The sequence below is a fragment of the Carassius gibelio genome, chromosome B19, assembly GCF_023724105.1.
Source record: "Carassius gibelio isolate Cgi1373 ecotype wild population from Czech Republic chromosome B19, carGib1.2-hapl.c, whole genome shotgun sequence".
Lineage (NCBI taxonomy): Eukaryota > Metazoa > Chordata > Actinopteri > Cypriniformes > Cyprinidae > Carassius > Carassius gibelio.
The window spans coordinates 18,590,097-18,613,851 of NC_068414.1; the positions used below are offsets into that span (position 1 = coordinate 18,590,097).

General features: G+C 39.2%; 1 protein-coding gene across 3 annotated transcripts in view; it reads left to right on the plus strand.

Annotated features, from left to right (window-relative positions):
• Positions 1 to 9,227: 9,227 nt before the first annotated feature.
• The window catches only part of runx1t1 (RUNX1 partner transcriptional co-repressor 1), a 53,284-nt gene continuing 38,756 nt past the window's right edge, over positions 9,228 to 23,755 (plus strand). For 2 of the 3 annotated variants that reach the window (XM_052584876.1, XM_052584877.1), the window contains exon 1: positions 9,239 to 9,673. In XM_052584876.1, the coding sequence (XP_052440836.1) occupies positions 9,646 to 9,673 (28 nt within the window). In that variant the 5' untranslated portion in view covers positions 9,239 to 9,645. Of the gene's footprint in view, positions 9,674 to 23,755 lie in introns of all 3 variants that reach the window. The other variant, XM_052584875.1, reaches the window with a different exon arrangement.

The following is a 23,755-nucleotide window of genomic DNA, read 5'->3' on the forward strand; positions in this document are numbered from 1 at the left end:
TTTGCCATTTTCCTTTTAATTTTAAAGTATTTTCAATGTAATAATTTAGTTGTTAAACTAAATAAAATGAAGAAATGTTGCCATGTCTATATTATTTTGATTCATTTATTTTCAGTTTATGTTTATTAAAGTTTTTCCCTGATTCAGTCATCGTTTTGACAATAAAAAAAGCTATTTTGCTTTTTATTAAAAAATGCCTTAACATTTAGCAATCTGAACGAATATGTTTGGATATATATATATATATATATATATATATAAGACAAATTGAATTCACAACTGATATTATTTCTGTTTCATCTTTCACATTGGAAATCGACTGTCAGTTTGAATGCATTGCATTGTAAGATACAGTATTCCATGAAAAAATGTACAATTTCCATATATACTTTCACAGTAGCAAGAAAGTACAATGCTTCTTTGAACAAAGTCATCACGTGCTTTTTAGAAGCATTTTGTTGACATCATACTATAAACAACACCCAGAGGTCAAAATATGACTACTACTGTAATGCTGTTTGTGGCATACCTGCAGCCCATCTGCACTCTTCTGTACATGCTTTCAAATGCATTTCCTACAAGTGGGGGGAAGGTATTGAGTCCACAAATGTGAGCCATTTCCTCCAGCAGACAGCAGACAGACGACGAAGGTCTGTGATAAGGTGGAGATGAAGCATTTATAAAGGTTAAGCAGTGATCCGTGACATAGTTAAAGATAATGGAGGCGCAAGGACAGGGAGGAACAAGCAGCTGTGGGAAGTGTCCTCGTTTCTGAGAGCAAAATTAGCTTTAAATGTTAAAATGAAAAAAAAAAGTTATTAAAAACAGGGTATCTGTACAATTACACAGGCTGAAACCAATTTGTCCGCTGCTGTAATTAATGCACTATTGATCAACTTCAGTTGGCACTTTGATGTTAGATGAGTTTGTTAGCTAATAGATTAAAACATTAATGATATTGTGTTCAAAGAAGCAGACCAAAGCTGATCAAATATGCTATTATGCGAAGCAATTCACATTTACTAAAAAGGTTGCTGTGCATGTAGGCATACACATGCTTTTAATTGGAGTTTTTAATTAACTGTAGTTACTAATTGTAGTTAAGACACTCATTTGATTTGTAGAAATTTCTGCTTTTCGAATACTTGAAGCAATGCCAAGCTTAACTGGGTAAAGACATTCCCATTCAAATCAAACAAAAGTTAGAATCCTCCGTGGTTACCATAGTTACAGCAACCACTGTCTCTATCAGATATCCACTAAGGCCTCGCCGAGGTCATAGAAATAAACAAAGCTCTCACATAAAATGTTTGTGATTACTCAGTAATGAAAAACTGCAGATAGCAGTGTAGATTCTTTTTATTAGTGGAATCCATCGCTGAAATGATGTCTTTATGAACACTTAAACATGCATGTTCATGCTGTGTTTAAGTCTTGAACAATTAAGGTTTACATAAGCAGTTGTGATATGGGTGGGTGTGGGTGGGTGGGTATCTGAGTGGTGCTGTGATGACCTTTCCATTGTCACTTTTAAGTGTTGTGACCTGACTGTACTCATTAAAACCAGTGAAACGGATCATTCCCCTAATTGTTTTTGTTGACAAATTAGACCTCAGACTCAAGGCTTCCACAGAGCCTGCAGCAGAGCTCCAGCTAATGAGAGATCCACTGTGTGAGGATATACTGCAGTCTGTCTGTGTGTGTATGTGTGTGTGTGTGAGAGAGAGAGAGAGAGAGAGATACAGAAAAATAGACTCTTCTAGCTCTGTTACAAAATCTAGAAAGCTGATTCACTGCCTAAATTGTCAGCTGCCTTCTAACACCTTGCTGTATCCGAAAACCTAGGTAGCTGACTTGTTGTTAATTTTTTTTTTTGCTCATTTTTTGCTCAACCATTGGCGAATGGAATGCACAGGATTGTGGTATATCAAAGGCAGTGAAGGATACGTCTACAGTATGCGGCCATCAAAGATCGACCAGATGAAGGTATCTCAGGAGGCAGGAAGTCAAGCTAACATTAGATTTGAACGTTCCTTGATGCCTTCCTACCTTGAAATGTGTCCAGGCAGTATTTTCCAGTTTTCAGTTGCAGCCCATGTTTACAGTGAATGTGTCAGTGGTCACTTCACACCGCAACAGCTTGATGAGGCTGTCTACTGTATATTGACACGACAAAGCAACTTTTGCAAATAATTTGAACTTTGTGTCAGTAAATCGAATAGTTTCATTGTCTGGGATTTGTTGTGTCGTATAGCGCCATGCTGCTTCTGTGTAGAAAGCGTCATTGATTATAATGGGTATTTTGTCGCATAGCGCTGAGCTGCTCGTGTCCGGTGTACACGCGGTGTAAGGAAGCATCCTAATTGTGATGGAATATCTTAGGTGAGAGTTTGGGAGCACTCTGTATGCAAGTTCAATTTACATAGAGTTTGCTATTAGCATGTTGCTAAGCTAACCGCACGATACTCTTATAAATATAAAAATGAATGAATAAATGACTGAATGAATGAACTACAGTTCCTTTAAATGTTCTATTTATTAAAGAATCCTGAAAAAAAAAAATTATATGTTAAAAAAACATTAACTCTAAACGATCATGTGACACTGAAGAATCGAGTAATGATGCTGAAAATTCCGCTGTGTAATATCAGGTAAAAATGACATTTTAAATGAATGTTTGATTGCATTGAGTGTTTGTGATGTTGTTTAAAATGTATGATGTTGCTTTAGAACTTGTGTAAAAAAGGTATCTTAGTAGGCAGCATAATTAAGTTTCCTACTTCTTGGAACAGCTTTTACATATGTTGCCTTAAAATGCTGCCTCGGTATAGGCGGCTAACTAAGTTTTCGAACAGGGCATCTGTGCCTGGTTTATTTTGCTGAAATAAACTGCACCTTTTCTGTGCTTGTCTAAAGGACAGTAATGATTATTTATTTGTGTGGGGTTGGTATACAGCTCTTGGGGGTTTGAAATCATTGGTATTCAGCACAGGAAGCTGTGTGCATTTTTCTATCCTCCACTCTGCTTCAACCTTGCCCCCACTCCACTACGCATGAAGTCACTCCGTCTTTCTCTCTCTCTCTTGCATCCACCTGTTCCATGGTCCAGTGGAGGGCTGTGAATGCTATCAGGGGAAAGCATGGTGCGGTGCAGGCTGCCTGGCTCTAGTCCATCAGGGGTTCACTCAGGCTACTTTCCAAGCCCGCCAGAGCCGTGCCGCACTGTATCGGGGGCCCAGCTGCAGACCCAACTGCTGCATTACAGCATGACGGATGGCTTCATATCAGGTGTTTAAACCGAGTGGCCGCTCCATCTGTTGAAGGATTTGGGAAGTCTGGAGTTCCCGTGTGATGAATGGTGAGAAGTGATGCTGCCAATCAGGCCTACCTTTGGCAGTGTCGCTCCTCTGCTGTCTGTCTTTTCTCTTCTCTTTTCCTCAACCAGAGACAGCTCTCTCCTCCCTTACAAAGTCTGTTTTCTCTGCTTCTCTTTTTCTGTTTCTCCTGTCTACTAGTGGAAAGTGTCATGGTGAGTTGGATAGTTCACCCCGAAACGATTCTATCATAATTTTCTCACCCTCATGCTGACCCAGACTTGAACAACTTTCTTCTATGGAACAATGTATGATGAATGTCTTGGCCACTCTTTAAAATTCAGTGAAAAAAAAAATTTGACTTGGTTGATCCAGTTCACAAAATCTGTCTGAATGATTTGTTTACTCACTCACTCAATAGCTCTGAAGCAGCAGTTAACAGCCTACAGAAGTGAAAAATTATCTGAGAATAATGATTTTAGTCTGTTCTTCACACAAAGCTATTGAATGACTTTAGAAAACTTGGAATATAGTACACAATTCATTTAGGGTAGATTTAAGATACTTTAATGATACTTTTATGGTGCCTTTTTTGAAGTTTGACAGCCCCAGTCCTCATTTACTTTCATTATACTGAGTGTCCAGGAGTGGCTATTCTTCAAAAAAGTACCTTGTGTTCCATGGAAGAAATTAAAGTTATATGGCTTTGGAACGTCATAAGGGTGAATAAATAATAACAGTATTTTCACTATTTTCAACTATTCCATTAATTGTAGAGTGTGGGAAGTCTCTAGACTCGGGTAGTCAGCTTGAGAGTCAGATGTGCTTTCCACATGAATTGTCTGCAGAGCTAATTTGGTTCAAGTGGCTACTGTGTAGCAACCATCACGTTAGAATCAGCCAAGTTCAGTTCCGCCTAAAAACTTATATTAAATTACCATTTATGTTCTTAGCAGACATTTTCTTAGCAAAGCAACTTACAAGTATTGCACTCAGAATCAGACTCACAGAGCCTTAAAACCACGGAGGTCTATAACAGCTGATAGCATTACAGTACCTTGTTTTTTTTTTTCCAAAACTTTGCCATATTTGGTTATGGCCACACAGATGCAAAAACCCATCAATACTGAGGCATTAATGCCATGTGACTACGCATGAATGGCTGGGGTGACAGAAGACTGGGCTAAATGTCCATTTCATGCTTTAAAGTGCCTTCAAATAGTGTTACAAAAATTGGTGATATCTGATATAGAAGTTTGCAGCTTGCATAATGATCAAATAATTTGAATGATTGATTATGACAATTATTACAACAAAAAATACACTTACTTTGAATTGGCCATCAAAGGAGAAAGGTGCTTTTTGAACACACAATGATGCATTATCCAACAGTAAGACAGTGCTAACCATTGAACAGCAACAATGTAATAACTTAATTTTGACTGTTGTCACCAATTCCCATTACTTTTCAAACCCCTCCACTCCAATCCCTGAACACCATTTTTACCTTTTTCAATCCATTGATGGATTTTTCAGCTTTAAATATCTAACTTTAATCTTAAATACATCAGATCATCAAATCAAAATGTGGCTGAAAATACTGTTTAGAGTTAAGTTTTGTGTCTGTTGAGAACCTCATAGCATTTGCTTCATTTGGTTTATGTGAATTGAGGTAGACCAAGCCTGTAAACACAAGCTGAAAATACTCCCTTGTTAAAAAACTTATTTGTTGATATCCCTTTCCACTATGGTGGTTCATTTATGTTGATGTCCTCTCCTGGTGCAAACAAACACTTCTGTGCCTAAAGTGGACCTTGGATACCTTAAATCATATTTGTCTAATGCGTTTGTGTTTGCGTAGGGGGTGTCTTCATATGTAATGTATGCCAGAATGTGTTCATGCTTCCTCTTTCTGGATTCTTAATTTGTCTGCTTCACAGACAGTAGGCTTCTCCTGATGTGTGGGAAATCCATTTGACTGAGAGCACTTCCAGTTGTTGAAACAAGGCAGGTCTGGGCAAATCAATACACCGTCTTTCATTCTCATGGCACAGAGATGGGGACATATTTCGAGGAGCATGGTTCAGGAAGACTGTGTGTGAGTGTGTATGTGTGTTTATACATCTGTGACTGACAGGCAGTGCAACGTTACACTTCATATATCTTGTCTGTCAACTTTTATTGCCAATGGGAGCTGGGCTGGTTGAAGGCACTGAGATGTGTTTTTCACATGTGTGCACTTCAAAAAGAACTGTACAGATCCCGGCACCCAGAGGACACTCCTAGATCCCCAAACTTCAGCACTGAGAGACTCATATATCTGCCACTTTGGCCTGATCTGTCTTATGAGATACCCAAGAGCAGGACTGCACTGTATTGCTTCCCTCCATATTTTCATTTACACAAAGAGAGGTCTGTTGGCTGATTTATCTGAGGAATTGTCTGAGGTATAAAAAAATAAATTAAATTAAATGTAAAGGCAATTGTGATTTGTTAATTTAAGGAGAAAAGGCAAGGTGTGAAAAATCATCCACTAATATATGGCCTTCTGACAAGAACATGGTTGGAGAATGGTGAAGCTCAAGAGAACGGCCCACTAATTACATTATTGCATAGGTAGAAGTGCTTGTCAATTTCTTCCCACTTAGATTCTCCTCTTCACTCTCAGGAAGTGGGAGCTGCCAGACGGAATTTGAATTCAATAATATGCCAAGTGAACCATGAGTCTGCCATACAGATGCTGCAATGGAAAGAAAAATCTCTTATACAGTAAGTCATGACTTTTGCAGAAACATTTTTGTAGCCGTATAGAGTTAACTTGTGCATCCTTGTCAATAATAAATCCATTTCATTTGCTTTGCAAAAGATTGGAAAGTGCAAATCAGAACTTTAAATGAGCAAAACAGGACACAAAGGCAAAGTGTGCACTTTCAGTTGATATTGACGTTATTTTCCATTAAGGATAATAGCAACTCTGATGGAGGATTAAACTGCATGAGGCACTCTGGAGTTTTAAAGGTTTTAAAAATCCAATATTTCATTGAGTTTACTCTGCCTTTATTCTCCGTTATTTAGTTTTAGCACTTTATTGACTAAGAAGGTATCTATATATTATTTTTTTTTTTTTTTCAAGGCTTTACAACATAAATACTACATAGAGAAAACAATTTTTGCAGGTTCTCTGAAATTCATTTGTTAAAGAACTAGTTCACCCAAAAGTAAAAATTGTGATCACTCACTCACCCCCAAAACATGTTCAATTTCCTTCTTCTGCTGAACATAAAATAAAATATTTTGAAGAATGTGGGAAACTGAGTTTGATGGTGTTTTTATTTATATATATATATATATATATATATATATTTATATATACAACATCTGTTTGTTCCATCATTCAGAACTTTTAAATATTTAATATCTGGCTCTTAGTTATCTTGCTGTAAAGGATGTGCTTTATAAATGTGGATTGCAAACATAACTTTATTTGAGTTACTTCCTTCTTAAGATAAATCATTCGTTTTGTTACTCATTTGGTTAAATTAATAAATCAGCGTCACATTAGTGACTTTTGCTGTTATTTTAGAGCTACCAGACAGTGGCTTGATTGCATGCATGCCACAGGTGGCTGACCTGTAGGTGGGGAAATGCAGGAAGTCTGTGTGGCTGTTTGTGTTTGTCAGGCCCAGCATGTTTTTCCCTCAGCAGAGGCGAGGTATCCTGTATGTGTGCGGCCCGTCGCCCAGGGCGGATAACTTTCAGGAACCCCAGCGGCAAAAACAGCACTGTGTGTTTCCTGGTCTCTTGTGCTGTTATCAGTGGACACGACACCCGCTTGTGCCCCTGCAGGTTTCCTAAACCACCATCCTTTTTGCCTCCGGTGTCAAGATGTTGCCCTGTGATTGCCACAAGAAGCTTTTCTCTAACGCACGCTGTGCACAAAAGAGATCGGATTGAGTCCTTGTGATAACAGAGGGTAGGGTCTGTTTGTGCTGATCTGACAAGAGCGTGTTTCATTCAGCTGGCGGCTTGCAGGCTCCCAAATTGAGAGGCATCTCACTGAGTTGTCTTTGTCTGAAAGGAACAAAGAGTCAAACCTGCACATCACAAATTAGTGAGAGAAGTTTTGTCAGAGTTCTAGACTTTTTATGATCTCTAAGAAAACATAACTTGTCAAATGAGAAAAAAAATACCAAGAATTAAGCTCAGTGTTTGCATGAATTGCATGAATAAATCCTCATTTGAGCAGCTGTAACAAGAGAAAAACATTGTTAACATGAGTAATTTAACAAATTAATGGTAGTTGCCAGAATGATTTCATAATCTTGTTGCAGACCCTTATTGTAAAAGAAACCCCCCCTAGAATATACATATCTCACTTGAACCATGCAACGTATGGGTCGAGTTGGGGTTAAAAGTGAGATTTGGGAGAGGGAGTCTGCTAACTTCATGAACGGCATCTGAGTGAAAAAGGCTGTTATCATCGGGCTGTTAACGACGCTTCTGCTTTTCCTGGCTCGGCGGGCGAGATGAAGTCCAGATGGTCAGGGAAGTGTTTGCCCAAGGATGTAACCGAATATTCCAGATTTAGGGTGGGACCAAATGTAAAAGTTGAAGAAAGGGTCATTGAAAAGCTCAAATTGATTGACTACAAATCAGTTTTTTTTTTTTTTTTTTGGCTTGGGGTGTTGGGGATATCTATGGCCCTATTTACACCTGGTATTAAGGTCTTCGTTGATCTGATCACAAGTGTTCAGCTGAGAAATATTGCTGTTTAACATGTGTTTCCATGTCTTCTTTGTACACTTTCTTTACAGCTTGTTGTGAGGAGGAGTACAGTACCTGTACTACCCGAAGAACATTTATTACTTAAACCTGTAGTATTCTTTAGTTTTTCAAAGTATGTAGTCAAACCCATGGTCTATATTTGATAGCGTACGCAAACATAGGCAGTCAACACATGCACACAAGAAAGTTTCATCCATTTCTCTCTAAATGAATGAGCGATAAAAAATGTCTTAGCCCTCATTTAAACTAAACTTGAGTACACAACTTAACCAATTTGCACACTTGTAAGCACAGGGATCTATTGTTTTTGCCAACTCCAGTATACTGAAAAAAAAGTGAAACTACTGTGTTGTTCTTTTAAAGTGCATTTTCACATTGGACTGAGTGAAAATCATGGTTTCTGGTTCATTGTTGTTTTGATCTGTCTTCTCTTTTTTTCTACTTTGAAACAACAGCCAGGACTAATTACTGCAAAAAAATAAATGTTCAAGGAACATGTGTGAGCTAAGCATACAAAAAAATGAATCAGTGCTGATGATGAAATTTTCTTGCGTGCAACACGAACCAGAGAATACTTCTTTTTAAATATATTATTATTTTTGCGTTTATATCTGTTTTTCCGAAGCAAGTTTTCATCGCAGAGTAAAAAAATAATAATGACAAAAAATGCAATATTATTTCTATATTCTTCTTTAAATCTTGCACTAGCAGCTTAATATCTCACAGTGTGATTTTATCTCTTCCTTCAAATGTTGTAGCAATTTTGCTTTGAGGTGAAAACGGCTTCCTTAGTAGTTGTAGCACTCTCCAAACAGATCAGTACACAAGGTTTAAATGGGGCCTATTGGTCAGTGTTTGCTTTAAATTAAAGCAAGCTGTGTGTGTGTGTGTGTGTGTGTGTGTGTAAGAGAGAGAGAGAGAGAGAGAGAGAGAGAGAGAGAGAGAGAGAGCAAAATATCACAACAAACCGTATCGTTATCATCCCCTATGTTTCTAATACAATCTAATTTCTTCCAATCTGTATGGAGTTTATACCATAAACCTGTGCACATTTATGTCCAGATGCCTGTTGTATCAGGCTCCGCCCACCGCTAGAGAAAGCCCCGCCCGCTCTGCACCTGGGTTTCCCGCCGAAGCTCGCCGACTAGAGGCAAAGGACCACAGCTTCTCCACACAGCCGGGCAAGCGTTATTGGCTCTTCGGAAGAAACCGTTTTCTTCACTACTTCGCTGTTCTCCAGATATTTGTTACTCTTGTCGCACACTAGGATCAAACGTTTTTGTATATTTCGTGTTTATGTATTCGGACAGTTAAAGGAGAACGGCGCATTAAATGCGTTTAGTTCGACACACACACACAGCATCATCCTCTCGCCAGGTCGAGCTTCTGCACACCGGAGCGTCTCTAGAGCTGTGAGCACTGGAGTTTGACGGACACACTGTCTGCTTCATCTTGGAAGTATACGTTTAAGACTGAGAAACATCACTAATATATCAACCGAAGTCGAGGACAGGAAATTATTTTTTCTTTCACGACGCCGTTACGCATGGTGGGAATTTCTACCTCTTTTCAGTGTAAGTCGCCTCAGTTACTGGCTTTATCTCTATTTCCCGTCACCTCACACGAATAATTATCCTTCTGTACACCTTAGCCACTTTTGATACATTTATTACGGTGCTTTATTTTACATTTGGGTAAATGAAAAACCCTTCATTATTTTTCTGTCCTAGAATTCAGTTATTTGTCTATTATATGATCGGATTGCCCACATTGCTCAGTGTAATTCTCAACGTAAGGCGAGTATCACCTACAATACATAATAATACATAAAAATGTCATTTTTGATGTTACCCATATGATTTTGAATGGCCACTTACATTTCTGAAATGGTTTGCTGCCAAAGATTTTAACAAAATTAACGTTGTACGCATTTACCTCTATTTGTAAACAATGAAAAACATCGCAATACTATCTTTCTTTCGTTTTACGCTCATTAATGGATTTTATGGCGTATTTTATATCTTCTTTATCGCTTTGAAATATATTTGATCGGGTTTCCCCCGCAACTAAACCTAAATATTGTGCAAGAGAATGTATAATTCTCGTTATAAATTGCAATACTTATATAGACTAACTATAATATTTGTATGTGAAGATGAATATGTTCTGTCATCTCACGTGCTCCGTAAATTCTTTATCTTATATTCTATAGTTCTGCAAACCAAAAACAAAACTTAGGTCTTGATGTACGAATTTTAATGCCGTTTCTAGATTTGTTTAGAATTCGTAAATGTATTTTATTTTTTATCAAATATATAATATAGGCTACTTATTAAATATATTACAGCCTATTCAATAAGAATGATATAACATACATTTAACATATTTCTACATTAATTCATCGTAACATTCATACTAATGTATGAAGTAAACCATTAACCGCCAACATTAACTGGCGATCAGCATGTCATCTGTTGGCCGAATGTAAAATCACCTCCGTCTATAAACACATTAACGGTCTCTAATAAGCTTGAATTGTTGTTGGCCAGTCTGCGAGCTTCTCACGCGTTGCAAATTTGATCAAATCAAATGTTTGATTGCAAGCACAGGTAAACATCTGGTGTGAGACAGGAAGAAAATTGTGACAGCATGATGCATTTAGAAGGTGCTTTATAAAATGTTAATAAATAACGTTTTAAAGGAAGCGTTTGACAACTGGGATATGACAGTGGATTAAAAAGCTATGTTTAATTGTGACAGAACAATCAGTCACACTCGTGACATCACAATTCAGAATAGTTTTTTTTTTTTGACAACAGATATATATTTTTTAAGAAGATCCAAGACAACTGTGGATTAAGATGCATCTGAGAAGTGTGATTTCACAAAGGTGTGTTTAACAATTGTGATATCAAATTTGATGAACTGATCTGTTGACAACTGTGACATTATTGACAAAATGAGTCTGCCAATTGTGATATCACAGTTGATTGAGAAGCTGTATTGACAACTGTGACTTCACAATGGATTGAAAAGATGTGCTTATCAATTGTGACTTAGCCAGCTTTTTAAAAAGCTGCTCCTGTCACAATTGTCAAGCTCATCTTCTCAATCCATCATGATGTGAATAGTCTGCTCTCAGCGCTTAAATCCTCTCTTGACTGAAGAGTTGAGTCTTTAAAGGTTGGATGGGTAAAAGTTGAAAATTAAAGGGTAGAATTTTATTTTCCTTGCCCTCTGTGGCAGCCCGTGTGTATTTAAGGCGGAAAAAAAACCCAAAGGGATTTTGAAGAACTGCTGTTTCCTCGACAAATTTAGTTTGTTCTCACAGCTTGTGTTGTCAAATTTATGCTTTTTATTTTTGCATTTAACTATCAGTCAGAGTTGTTTTGTAATCTTGAGCATTCTCATCTTAAAGTAGATTTACATTTTATTTTCCAAAAGAGGTTTCTTTTACTTTAATAGTCATGCAGTTCAGGTTTTTAAAGATATGTTATTCCCTTGTATTTTTGTGATTCGGAAAAAAAAGAGGCAGCAATAACTGCTGTAACTATGACACTCTCCACTGTGAAATGGTCATCACCTCATTAAGGTCTTTGCCCACTGCTCCTGTCAACACGAGATTCGAACTGGAGACCATTGGACAGTGCAGGTAGTGAGTGTACATTGATTAAAGGCAAACAGTGTATAGTAGCTGGAGGTGAGGGTTCGGTGAGTGATAAGCACCATGTGTGTGTGTGTGTGTGTGTGTGTTTGTGTGTGTTTGGAGCCAGCATTAGCAGGCAGCAGCATCCTCTGGCTGAGGCCATCTGCACAGCCACCAGTCTGCCTGCCTCACACCTGTTCCCCTCTCCTTCACTCCCACTGGCCTCACACAGGTCAAACGCATGAAACCAGACACTGCCACAGCATAATGAAGAGATGACTCGACTGTCCACACCAACACATACAAACAACTGTGTTTGAGATAGAGAAATGGAAATACTCATCCATTATTTTTATGTATGTCCGAGAGATATTTACTCATATTGGTTTACGCTTGTATGTAAATGTTATACGTATTTACTGTAAGGATGATCTATAAATATGCACCGTGCATCACTAGAAATTAATTAACCTGTCAGTGTGAATCTTTTTTTGTTTTTTGTCACATTCATGAAAGACGAGCATTGCGTGTTCCACCACTGATAAATGTGCTTCTCATTTACCTTAAACGCAGAGCAGCGTAAAAACATTTGTAGTTAAGTGCTTACTGTGTATTTTAAATGATGAACAGCAGACGTTCTGGCCGAAAGCCAAGCGTGTTATCATTGCAGTAACTCATTTCATTAGTGATGTCATTAACCCCATACATAAACTGGCAGACATTCTCACCAGACAAATATGCAGCATGACTCGTTGCTTCACAATTTCTTTTTCATGCATGTTTAAATCAAAAACATGCTCTTTGAGCATAAGGATACAGAAACACATGCGGTACATTTTGCAGCGAGCAACCGGTATGTGTGCAAAAAGGTCTAAGCTGACAGACCATATAATTTCACTGGATGAATAAAAATTGTAATAACAAAAGGGAAGAAAAACGAGCGAGTTCAGTTACGCGACATCAGCCAAGTGCATTATATGCAGTCTTAATGTTTCAGCTCTTAAGGGAAACATTCCCAAAATGCATTAGCGTTATTTCACTCGCTTCTCTTTCCTTTGAGCTATATCATGTATGAGGCTCTTTATATTCATCGAGGGCTACTGTTGGACTTGCTGACACACTCAATCTTTGGCTGTAAATAAGCGACCTGAGATGTTGGGCTTTGTCAGAGGGGAGAAAGGACCCTTATTTGCGAGGGCTGTAGATTTGACTCGACGTGAGTCTCTATGGAGGGCAGGCCATGAATGATTGAGGCGGCCCTCATCTCCCAGAATCCGTACTTCGGATCGATAGGGGGCATAATGGCTACAAATTTTTCAACGAGGGGAATTTAGCGTGTGGTTATTGGATTTCATAAAGCATGAAAGTATAATGTGAGAGAAGAGGATGAGTGGTTTTTATTGTATCGTGGGGCTGGAGAGTACAATATAATGAGGCAATATAAAGTCAAAGGGGGATGTGTAAGAATTTACAAGGGGCTTTTTTAGCTGATACAGTTTGTACAAAACAAACTTGTCCTAGGTATTACATTTTTGTTTATTGATTTTAATAAGTTTAACAATAAAGAGTGGAGAATTTAAAATAGAGAATATTATTTCAATATAAAATATTTAAAGTCAGATATTTCTGATCAGGTCAAAACTAATTCTTGAAATTCATGAATATTGATATAGTAAACTTGATCAATTTCTGATGGCTTAAAAGAACAGAAGGATTTTAACTTGAAAATGGGGTCTATTTGAACCTGAGCCATCATTGTGGTCCAGACTGGGGTTAACTAAACAAACCGCTGCTCCAGCTGACAGGTGTCCAGGCCGCCCAGCCTTGCTCACTATCTGTCTTCCTTTCTCTCTGTCTCTTTCACTGTCTCTCTCTCTGTTAATCCAAAATTCACTTGCCAATTAACTTCTCTTTCTCTCCCTTCCTCTCTTATTCCAACACGTCGTCTTATTCACTCACATCCATCAGCCGCACTCACTCACACACATGCAGTCACGCGCATGCTAAACTACCGCTCTGTCTTCTGTCTCTGTCTCTCGCTCGCTCTCTCTCTCTCCCCCTCTGTTTATTTTCCTGCCTCCATCTGGACCAGGCTGATATTGTAATCGCCCTAATGCACATTGCCTTCCCCTTAGACACACACACAATGTGCCATCCTGACAAGCCCCTTTATATTTCAGATAAGCCGAGGATGTGTGTTTAATGAATACAAAGCCGCGGTGTGTCGCCGTGCACTCTGCCAGAAGGTAATCTTATTGAATAGGTGCTTTTCAGCGATGCAGAAGATGATAGCGGCGCAGTAGTGAAGATGTAACCTGTTATCTTGCGCCTCCTCTATTTTCCCGTCACAGAATTTACATTTAAAGATTAGCTGTAAAAGGGTAAAAAATTCAGGGTGGTGAAGGTGTCAGGAGGAGTGTGTATGTGTGTATATGTTGGGGGGGGGGGGTCCAGGGGAGTGTGACTTTAGCAGGAAGGAGTGAAGAAGACAAAAAAAACACACAGGTCTGTCATACAGTCTGTATCTGGCCTGTGTTTCAGCCTCGCGGCATCGCTATCTCGCTCCAGACCGAGTCTCTGCTCTGTGGGAACAGAGATTAGCACATTGTTATCTGTAATTGGGTTTTGTCTGTGGATTCAGGGGCTGCTTTTGCCAAGGAGAAGGTGAGAATGGCACATGACCAACATTACGCTTTGGCATATCAGTGTAAAGGCATGATTGATGGAGAATATGGACTGTGTAATGGCTTCATTAGGGTTTACTTCTTTTTATGAGGTAACAATTGCTGAGGGATGGACTCAGCTCTTGCAGGAAGTCTATAAAGCTTCTCCATAAAAAAGGGTGACAAACTGCCAAAAAGACGTCAGAAACATCCTTTCAGTGACGTTTATCCTATCTTATAGCTAGGGGTGGGCAGTATGACCGGATCTTATATTTGTTCATTTCATGTCGAGTTATTTCGCTGGATTAAAAAAAAAAACTTTATATATTAAATAACCATGTAATAATGCCTGGAATAATTAATAATGTGTATAATAATTAATAAAGTGCACACCAGAAAAAAAAAAGGTTTTCATTTGATTGATTACAGTGTTCCTTTAATTACTTTTCTTTGATTATTTTTCTTGATGTAAACTGAAAGATATGATTCATAGTAATGCACCAAATTATTTTCTTACTGCAGCATAGAAACCAAGTATATTTTGGGCCAAAAATCTAAACTGAAAATAAAGTTTTAATAATTACATTTGGGTAATTGAATTCTTTATGACAAGGAACAGTCTCAATATTTCAGACAACAAATTTTACGTATTGCTTCTCTACCATAATTTTTGGTTATGGTGAAGTGCGTCCACTTTGTTGACATGTTTACCTATTGTAGCTTATTCATGTTGTGTGCATTAAAAAAAGACACTGACACAGTCAAAATATGTCATCAAAGAATTGCTTATTCATCTGTTTTGGTCAATGATTTTGGCCCTCCAAAACTTTTTTGTCAGGAAATTAATAATGGTTCTTGGAATCAGTGCAGAAATAGACTCACAATAAATGACACTTGAGATAAGCAAAGGATTCGAAACAGAGGACACGTTCTGGACTGTTATAAAGCAAAATGCATTATACCTGAAATGCATCCAAATGAAATTTAAATTTGACTCGAATCAAATCTTATTGAATTGGGAAATCTGTATCGATAACCAGCCTTACTGGCAGCTATCACTGTATTCTCAGTTTACATGGAGCACAAATGCATTAAGCACTACCTTTTTCTGTAATTTATGGCATCAGAGTCAGAATCTGTCGGCCGTATCTGTTCAGTCACTAATGTTTGATTCATGGGCCGCTCACGCCCATTAATTTTGATTTATGGATTCTGATATGTATTTATGAAAAGGGCACCCACTCGATTGCAGCCTCTGTGGCCCAGTAAAGAGGAGTGTAATTAAGATTTGTTTTGAGCCTAGAGGCTCAACTCCTTCAAGAGCTATGGATCAATAGGCAGAGACAGTAGACCCCTGTGTGTTCACTACACATATTGACACGCTCAGTCAATTAGAGCTCCCGAGAAAGCAGAGAGCAAGCAAGCAGAAAGACGGCGAGAACAAGACGGATCGGTAAAATTGTACTCACTGCTCGACGGTCTGAATAAATGAAAAATAAGGTAGTATGCAATTGTGTAACGCAGTGATTTTCCAAAGCTCACAATGCCATATGGTGTGCATTCATTATAATGTCTATAGATTCTTACACCGCTAGAGAAAATAACACCTGGTATTCAAAAGCTTCAGTATACAGAGTTTTTCGAAAAGAATTTGTGTGTGTGTGTGTGTTTTCTTGTCTCTGGATTAGTCCAAATTGTATTGAGGCTATAGTTTGGGCTTTCCTGTTGTTGGAAGTTAGTGTCACAGACACTGTGGTGGGACAATAGCTCTGTGGTGTAGCACACTAGAAGATTGTGTTGTAGTTGAATGATCAGCAGGTGCCTTCGAGATAAACGCTCCGTGTCAATTATTTCTAGAAGAGGTGATTCATAAGAGGGGGCTGAAGTGTAGAAGTAGAGGAAGACAGAGCGTGGGGGAGCAGGTAAAGAGGAGCATGCGCCCGGGTGGATGAACCTCTTCGTTTTCAATGCGGCTTCGCATAAAAGAGTCATTTTGTTAAACGTCCATTGCATCTAAGCTTTTGTTTGGCATGAATGGAGGGGGCACCCCTGGCGCATTAAAAAGTGTTTGTAGCTGCAGAACGAATGGAGAATTGCGCTGAATTACTTGACATTATCTCCCCATGTTACCATCATCACTATTGGAAAGACTAAAAGAGCCGTTTTAACACAAAAGTCAAAATATAACAATATATGAAACACCATAGACCAAGACGATAATGCATTGATTACTCAATCGCTTATTTAAACATAATGCTCTGAATTATGGCAGCTAAGGAAGTACCGCTGGACTTTTCCTGACAAACGCGGTTCCTCTGATAAGACTCTCATATGCAGACTTCGTAGAAACCGTGGAAAGGGAATGAACCTTGTCTCAGATCCTGTTTATGGCTGGATGGATGTGAGCATGTTTTTTTAAACAGCTGGGAAGGAATTCATCCTGCCAAGAGCCATTCCTGGTCACTCAGGACTTCCGCCATTAGCAGCACGGCTCCACTGCACGCACATGACCACAGAATGAACCCACAGATGGGCACTGGCCTCGGCTGCCGCAGACCTTCGACACGCCAGTCATGTTTCAGACCCCTCCAAAAGAAGATACTGAAGAAGATCAACAAAGCAGATCAAGTCCAGCAAAGTGATGTAGCACTCATGGTTATTACGTGACTTGTGTGTGGTATTGTGGAGTGGATCTTTTTGGATCAATAGGGTCTGAGTTGAGGGGGTCGGGAGAGAAGGGCAGTGATCCGTACCACTTTAATTTGGGTTTAATTAACCTTTATGCCTCTAAAGATCTGAGACTCTGCCTGCAAAAACAATTTGGAGACATTTGTATTAAGGATGCTTCAATGTGAAATACTGTTGATGATTATTTTCATGTTATGTCTGATCTTAGAATTCACTATTATTATGTGTAAATAAATTGAAAAGAAATGCACTAAAAACTAAAATCAATCATTTTAAATGCTGCATCACAACATTGTAATGTTTAGTACAAGAAACTAATATCCCTTTTAAGACTTGCTTAAGATTACATTTAATAGTCTAAATTATTACTGTTTTAAAGATTAACTTGTTACTGACTGATGTGGATAAATAAAAAAAGTCTAATGCATTGGATTTGGATTTCTGGATATTCCTGGTTTTAATGTGATTCATCCGTGCATATTTTCTGCTGACATCACCACGGCCGTGTTGGCTGTCGGATAACTTTAACCATTAGAAGCAATTTAGGCAATGTTTGAGTCCCACCCAACTTAGTTTTTGCAGTTTTTCGTTGGGAAATTGTATGGCGCATGTCATTTTATGTTGACTTTAAGACTTAATTGCATGAGTTTGCATGAGTCCCAAAGAAATGGTGATTTTCAGTTTGGCAGAAAAGTTCCTGAACAATGTATCCAAGCATATACGGTATAGGGCTACGTATGGATTGGAATGGCATTATGTGGTATTTAACTGCACTGTGGTCTCTCTGATTTATTCCTTTCAAAATACACTTCAGTGCCAGTGTTCTAAATAGTTGCACGTTGCGGCGAGTGGCGCAGCTATGGCAAAGTTGAGACCCCTCTCCCAATGGGAAGGGGTCTCGTGGAGCAATAAAATGGCAGTGCATATAAATCCATCTTGCCTTATAAGGTCAGAAATGTTTTAAGTTGTTTCAGGACAGTTGTGTGTGCCAGTAATTGTTCCCCCATCTGTCTTAATGTGTCTTTATCAACATCTGGTTTTGTAAGCTATACTTCAGTAACAAGTATCATGTGTCAAGGGTTCCCAGTCCTGCTAGCACGATTAGCCTAGCCTTGACTACTGCTCCGAATGCAGCGCCACATATGCTTGCCATTACTCCATACCATTCACAAAATGTAATAACTTTTTAGGGGAAAGATGTGTGCATGTGCCTGTTTTTCTTCTTCTCTTCACTTTTTCCATAACTGTAAAGAATTATTTTGGTCTGGTTTTAATGTTCCCCCGGTGACTGGACAAATTACTGGCTCACAGGACATTCGGGGCTGCATGAGTGAAACGTGAATGGTTCATCCCTTCAAGCACAGCCCTGTCTGCACCTCCCCGTGTACCTTACCAACACAGAAAGCGAGAAAGACATCTTCCAGCCGTCTTGTTTGGAGCATGAAAGGAGATGTGTCTAATGAACCCATCCCGTGCTCTGAGGCTCTGGGCTCAGGAACATGCGCACACTTTGGCAGCGATGCAAAGATATGATCTTAATCTGCTATTTCCTCTTTGGCAGTATTAAATTGTCCACATAATAATTCACAGCTGCACTGGGATCAAATATAATGGTGCAGCTGCAATTTTATGTTTGCGAATTTTAACTGTTCTTTCTTTCTGTCTCAACGTCTCCCTCCAGCCCCGCCTCCTCCCGGCACCATATGGGAGATGCTGCTACAGTCAAATGAAGGGGGTTTGTGCCTTGGATGTGGTATGTGAGTCATGTGCAGCTGAAGCACCTTGATGGTTAGATTGTGTTGCAGTTGCGCGCGGTGTAGCGTGTGCTCTCAATAGAGGGATTAGGAGCTTGTCATGGTTTCATTCACCCTGAGACACTTGATTCCAAACATTTCCGTCCTCCGGAGACCTAATCGCATCTATAATTTGCGTTGGCCAGGTCACGGTCTGACTGCTCACCCTTTTATAGCTACTTAAATCTACCCCTGCGGTATTTTTTGTTGCGATGTGCAAACCTGTATATTTTTTAATCAAGTAGTCAGGGAGCTATTAGTCTGAATGAATAGTTGAGGAATCAGTTTATTAGGAGTAGTCCACAAAAAAATAAAAATTCAGTCATTGTTCTCTCTTCTGACTGCCGTTATCGGTCTCTCTCAATTTATTTCTTTTTATTGAAAGTCATGAAAACAATATCGTTAAGTTTTTCTTTTGCCATTTGAGCAAATGGGAATGCAAAACATAATATATTAACCCAACTATAATGATATATATACATCTTTTTATATAATTTTATATATTACTAATACGTTTTAGTAATTTCATGTATTAGGAAATATTAGGAAATAGCATACTAATAATAAAACCATTGCTAAAACAACAAATAGAAAAAAAAAATTGACTTTAAGATCGACTGGTCAGCATTTAGGCAACTAATCAACCATTGTGATCCATCCTATTTTTAATACGGTATCCAGAGTGATCCTGGGGTGATTCGCCACCATCATCATGAACAGCAAGGAAGACAGCACCCGTCACTGACAAGGGGGTCCTTTTGGACTAAGCCTCCCCAAGCACTTATTGCCAAAGAGATGATTTGTCATGCACGGCCTTAGGCTATTGCTTTTAATGACAGCGTAAATGGAAAAGTCGGTGGCTGATTAGAGAGCGTGCATGCACAGCATGTTTATTCAGATCTCACTTTTGGCTCCCGTCTGGTGCTCCCTGTCACTCCGCACCAAACATGACTCTCTTAAAAGGCCCCTTGCATCAGCTGAGCGCTGGAGGCGCCTGTATCTCTGTGTGTGTGTGTGTGTGCACAAGATGGATTAATGCTATAAACAGAGAGTTGGATTTATCTGCAATTGGCACCACGTTTTTCTCCACGCAGGATTTGATGCCCGAAGAGGAGGAGAGAGAAGAGAATGCCTTTATTCAAAACAACTGTTTGTGAGTAATTAACATATGAAAGGAAGCTTACAGTCTGGCAAATCCCTGCACTTGTTTTCAATTATTTATCCACATTCTGGGAGGGGGGGAAAGGGGGAGGCGTAGGTGGGTGTCTGTCGCAGAGGGAGGGTGGAGGGTTATCCAGAACCATGAAAAGAAAAGTGATTTTGTGAGAGGGCCTCTGGGAATTTGCTATCAGACATGATGAGATGAAAATGGAGTAAAGCCAAAGAGTGGATTATGGGTAACGCAGAGGGTCGATGATGAGCGGACAGTGAAATGGAATGAGAATGGACTAGAATTCCAGATCAGCGTGATTATTGGATATACCTCGGCTCATGCCTGCCGTCTCCCTGAGGCACTGATCTCACGAAAGCGGATGGGAAAGACAAGGCCACAACTGACCTCAGGGTGAGCTGTTCATAGGACACGAGAAACCACAAAGATAAAGAAAGAAGGACTGGATGGAATAAAGTTTTCACAGGCTTTTGTCAGGGTGGGGCCTTCCCGTATTCACCGATGCCACAGGCTGGAGATTGATGGACAGGGCTGCAGGCCAGGACAGTATCAGCACCGAGCAGAGCTAGTCAGAGGAAACCGGAGGGAGGAGAAGATCAGGCAACCCTGTTAGAGACAAGAGAGAGAGAAGGAAGATTGAGAGTGGAGCGCAGAACGATTGAACAGACGTATAGTCGCTGTGCCAGATGCCACAAAATATAGAGGCAGGAAGAAGTGAGGGAGGAGAAGGAGGAATGAAACAGGAGGAGATGGTCTGAACAGCAGCACATTCAGAAGCATCATATAGTATCATGTTTTAATGTGCAGATTTGAATCACGCTTGCAAGCTGTGCTTGTTCGCCCATAATCACTAGCTTTATTTATGAAGGGCTCTGGAATAATGTTAGAATCAGATTGCCTCATTTATGGATAATGCAGGCTGTTATGTTATACGTTGTACAGAGCAACATAACTTTGCAGATTCATGTCTTTTTCATTAGGGTGGTGGTGCAAACCAACGCAAAGTATTTCAGTAGAACTGAACATTTGTGGTAGAAGGGTTGCATTTGTAGTAGAAGCGTGTAGCTGGAGGCTATAGAGGGTTCAATTAACTCCCGCTGTCCTCATTCTCGCAGATCTCACTCGCTCAAAGACGTCTGCCTCTGTTCATGCCATTCATTTCAGTCTCTGACTTTGGAGTGCCTGACAGTGCCATTGATCTGCTCTCTGCATCTTGATCTCTGGAGTTTCAGCAGAGTGTGTGCAAAGGGATTGTGTTTTTGTAGTTGTTGTTTTCTAAAACCCTTTTAATAGCACGTAGTGTTGTGTTGAAGTGGAATCGTATTTGTTACTGCACACGTATTCCACATTGCACGTGTCTGTTTACTGCCCTTAGGGATTTTTGTCTATGCTGCGCTCGAAATTTACTTAGAGTCATAAAATTATTTGCCAGTTGTCTTTATTTTTTTTTTTTTTACAAAAAAAGTTACTTTCAACTATAAATAAATAATTACATAAACTTTAAATAAATATAAATACAATCAAGTGGTTAAAAACGCATCTCTTCCATCGTAGTTTGACCCTATACCTCTACCACCTGTTTTATTTTATTTTTTATAAAAAAAAAATAAAAAAAACACTTGACCCGCTTAGGCTTGCACTCTCTATTCTATTTCTATTCTAATTGTTTTCTTTTAAAAGAAAAAAAGTCCCTCCAACACTAGCATTCTCTATTCTTTTTCTATTCTATCTACTTGTTTTATTTATTTATTTATTTTATATATTTTTTGTCCGAGACTTACATATTATTGTTCTTTTCTTGGTTTTGATTGCTTCCTCATTTGTAAGTCGCTTTGGATAAAATCATCTGCTAAATGACTAAATGTAAGTGTAATTAAAAATAAAAAATTATTTAATTATTTAAAATGTATATATTTTTATTTCTTATCACCATTTAATCACAGCCTAAAGCTTGTAATGGCAATTACCTTTAATAGTTTTAGTTAAACTACCTTTAAAAGTTATTAGTGTTATAGCATCTAAAGTGATATTGATATTCTTATTATCATAATAAATATATTTAAATCACAGACATGCACAAAATTAGTCATTATTTTTACGTGGTATTTTTTACATTAATAATAGTATTTGTAAAGTTGGAAAAGTGAGAAAACCACTTTCCCTTTTTATTTTTTTTAATTTCCTTTGTCATGTGGTGAAGCTGTTGTGCCCCTGGCTTTCCTCAGCTAATGGACGAATGTAAACTCATTGAATTGAGCAGTTGTGTAGTCCCCTGTCCTCTCCCACCTCAGTCTTCATGCCATCTGTGGGTTTGATTTAGTGGCTAAGAGGCTTTCTGAGCAATGGACAAGTGATGTTAATAGCACACATATGCCAGAGGACTGTTTTAGTTTTATGGCTCTGACATGAGACTGTTTTGATTTGAGCGAGGCCGACCATAACTCATCCACTGCAGCACCGGTCAACATATATTTTATTAACAGCAATGAGTTTCTCATTTTATTTCCTCTGTATCTGTTTCTCATTTTTTTAATATGTATCTTTCTAGTAGTGGCGGTAACTTTATTTGGCATGTAGTACACACACAGAAACCCCTCTGCAGGTTGACAGGCTGCTCACCTCACAACATATCTGCAGTGCCTGTTGTCATGGCGACTGCATCGTGCTGCTGGCGGTACTTTGTGGTCAGGGGTGTCCTGAAGTAGAGCAGTACTGACCAGAGGGATGCTCGGGTCTGCCTGGGACACCCGGGGTCAGCGTGCCACAGTCCGTCCTCACCCCACCGAGGCTAGTGAATATTTCATGAGGATGCTGGAAGTGTTTTATCCTAATCTGTGAGTATAGAGTGTGGACATTTGTGAAATCCATGCCTCAGCTCCTCCTCGAGGGACTGTGTATTGTTTAGAAGAAATAAGTGGATTTCCTGTATTCTCACGCCTGTGAATAGAAATGTGTGCCACATTTTCTGTGGTAAAATGGAGTAAAACACTATTATTGGTAACTAAAAGCATTTACAAATAAGCAAAAATATTTAAAGGAAATAATGAAAAAGTAATAAAAAATTGAAGTGTCCATTGACTTTCATTGTATGGGAAGAAACAGCTGAAATATTATTTTAAATTTCTTCTTTTGTGCTATCCAGAATAAAGAAAGACATACAGGTTTAAACAACATGAGGGTGTAAAAGTTATGATTTTGGGTGAACTATTATTATACAAGGGTGCAGGAGCATTTGTGAATTTATGAAAGACAGGCATTCGATTTCTGTGGAAATCTATGGAACTTTCTTTCATTAATTTGCCTCCTGGGTGTTCCTCAAGAAGGGCAAGAGTGGGGTGGATAACAGCAGCTTGTTGATGCCCCAGTCATGGCTTGCGGAAGCATGATAGCAGGACCAACCTCTCGACCAGGACAGTGTAGGTCAGTCTGTGAGCTCGCCCGCCCTCCGGGCTTCCGACTTTAATTACCTGAGGAGCAAAACATCCCTGCTTGCCGGTGGAGGAAGAGTGTGTGAACAAGGGATATCGGGCCGCGCAGTCCTGCAGCAGCAACATCCTGCCCGGGGAGGCCGGGCCCTGTCCGTCCTGGTTCCTGACAGTGGGCTATCTCTGCCGGACCCGTGGTTCCTTCCATTCTAAAGGCCATTGTGTGGAGAAGGGCTGGGCCAGGAATGACTGGTTCCTGTTAGGCTCAAT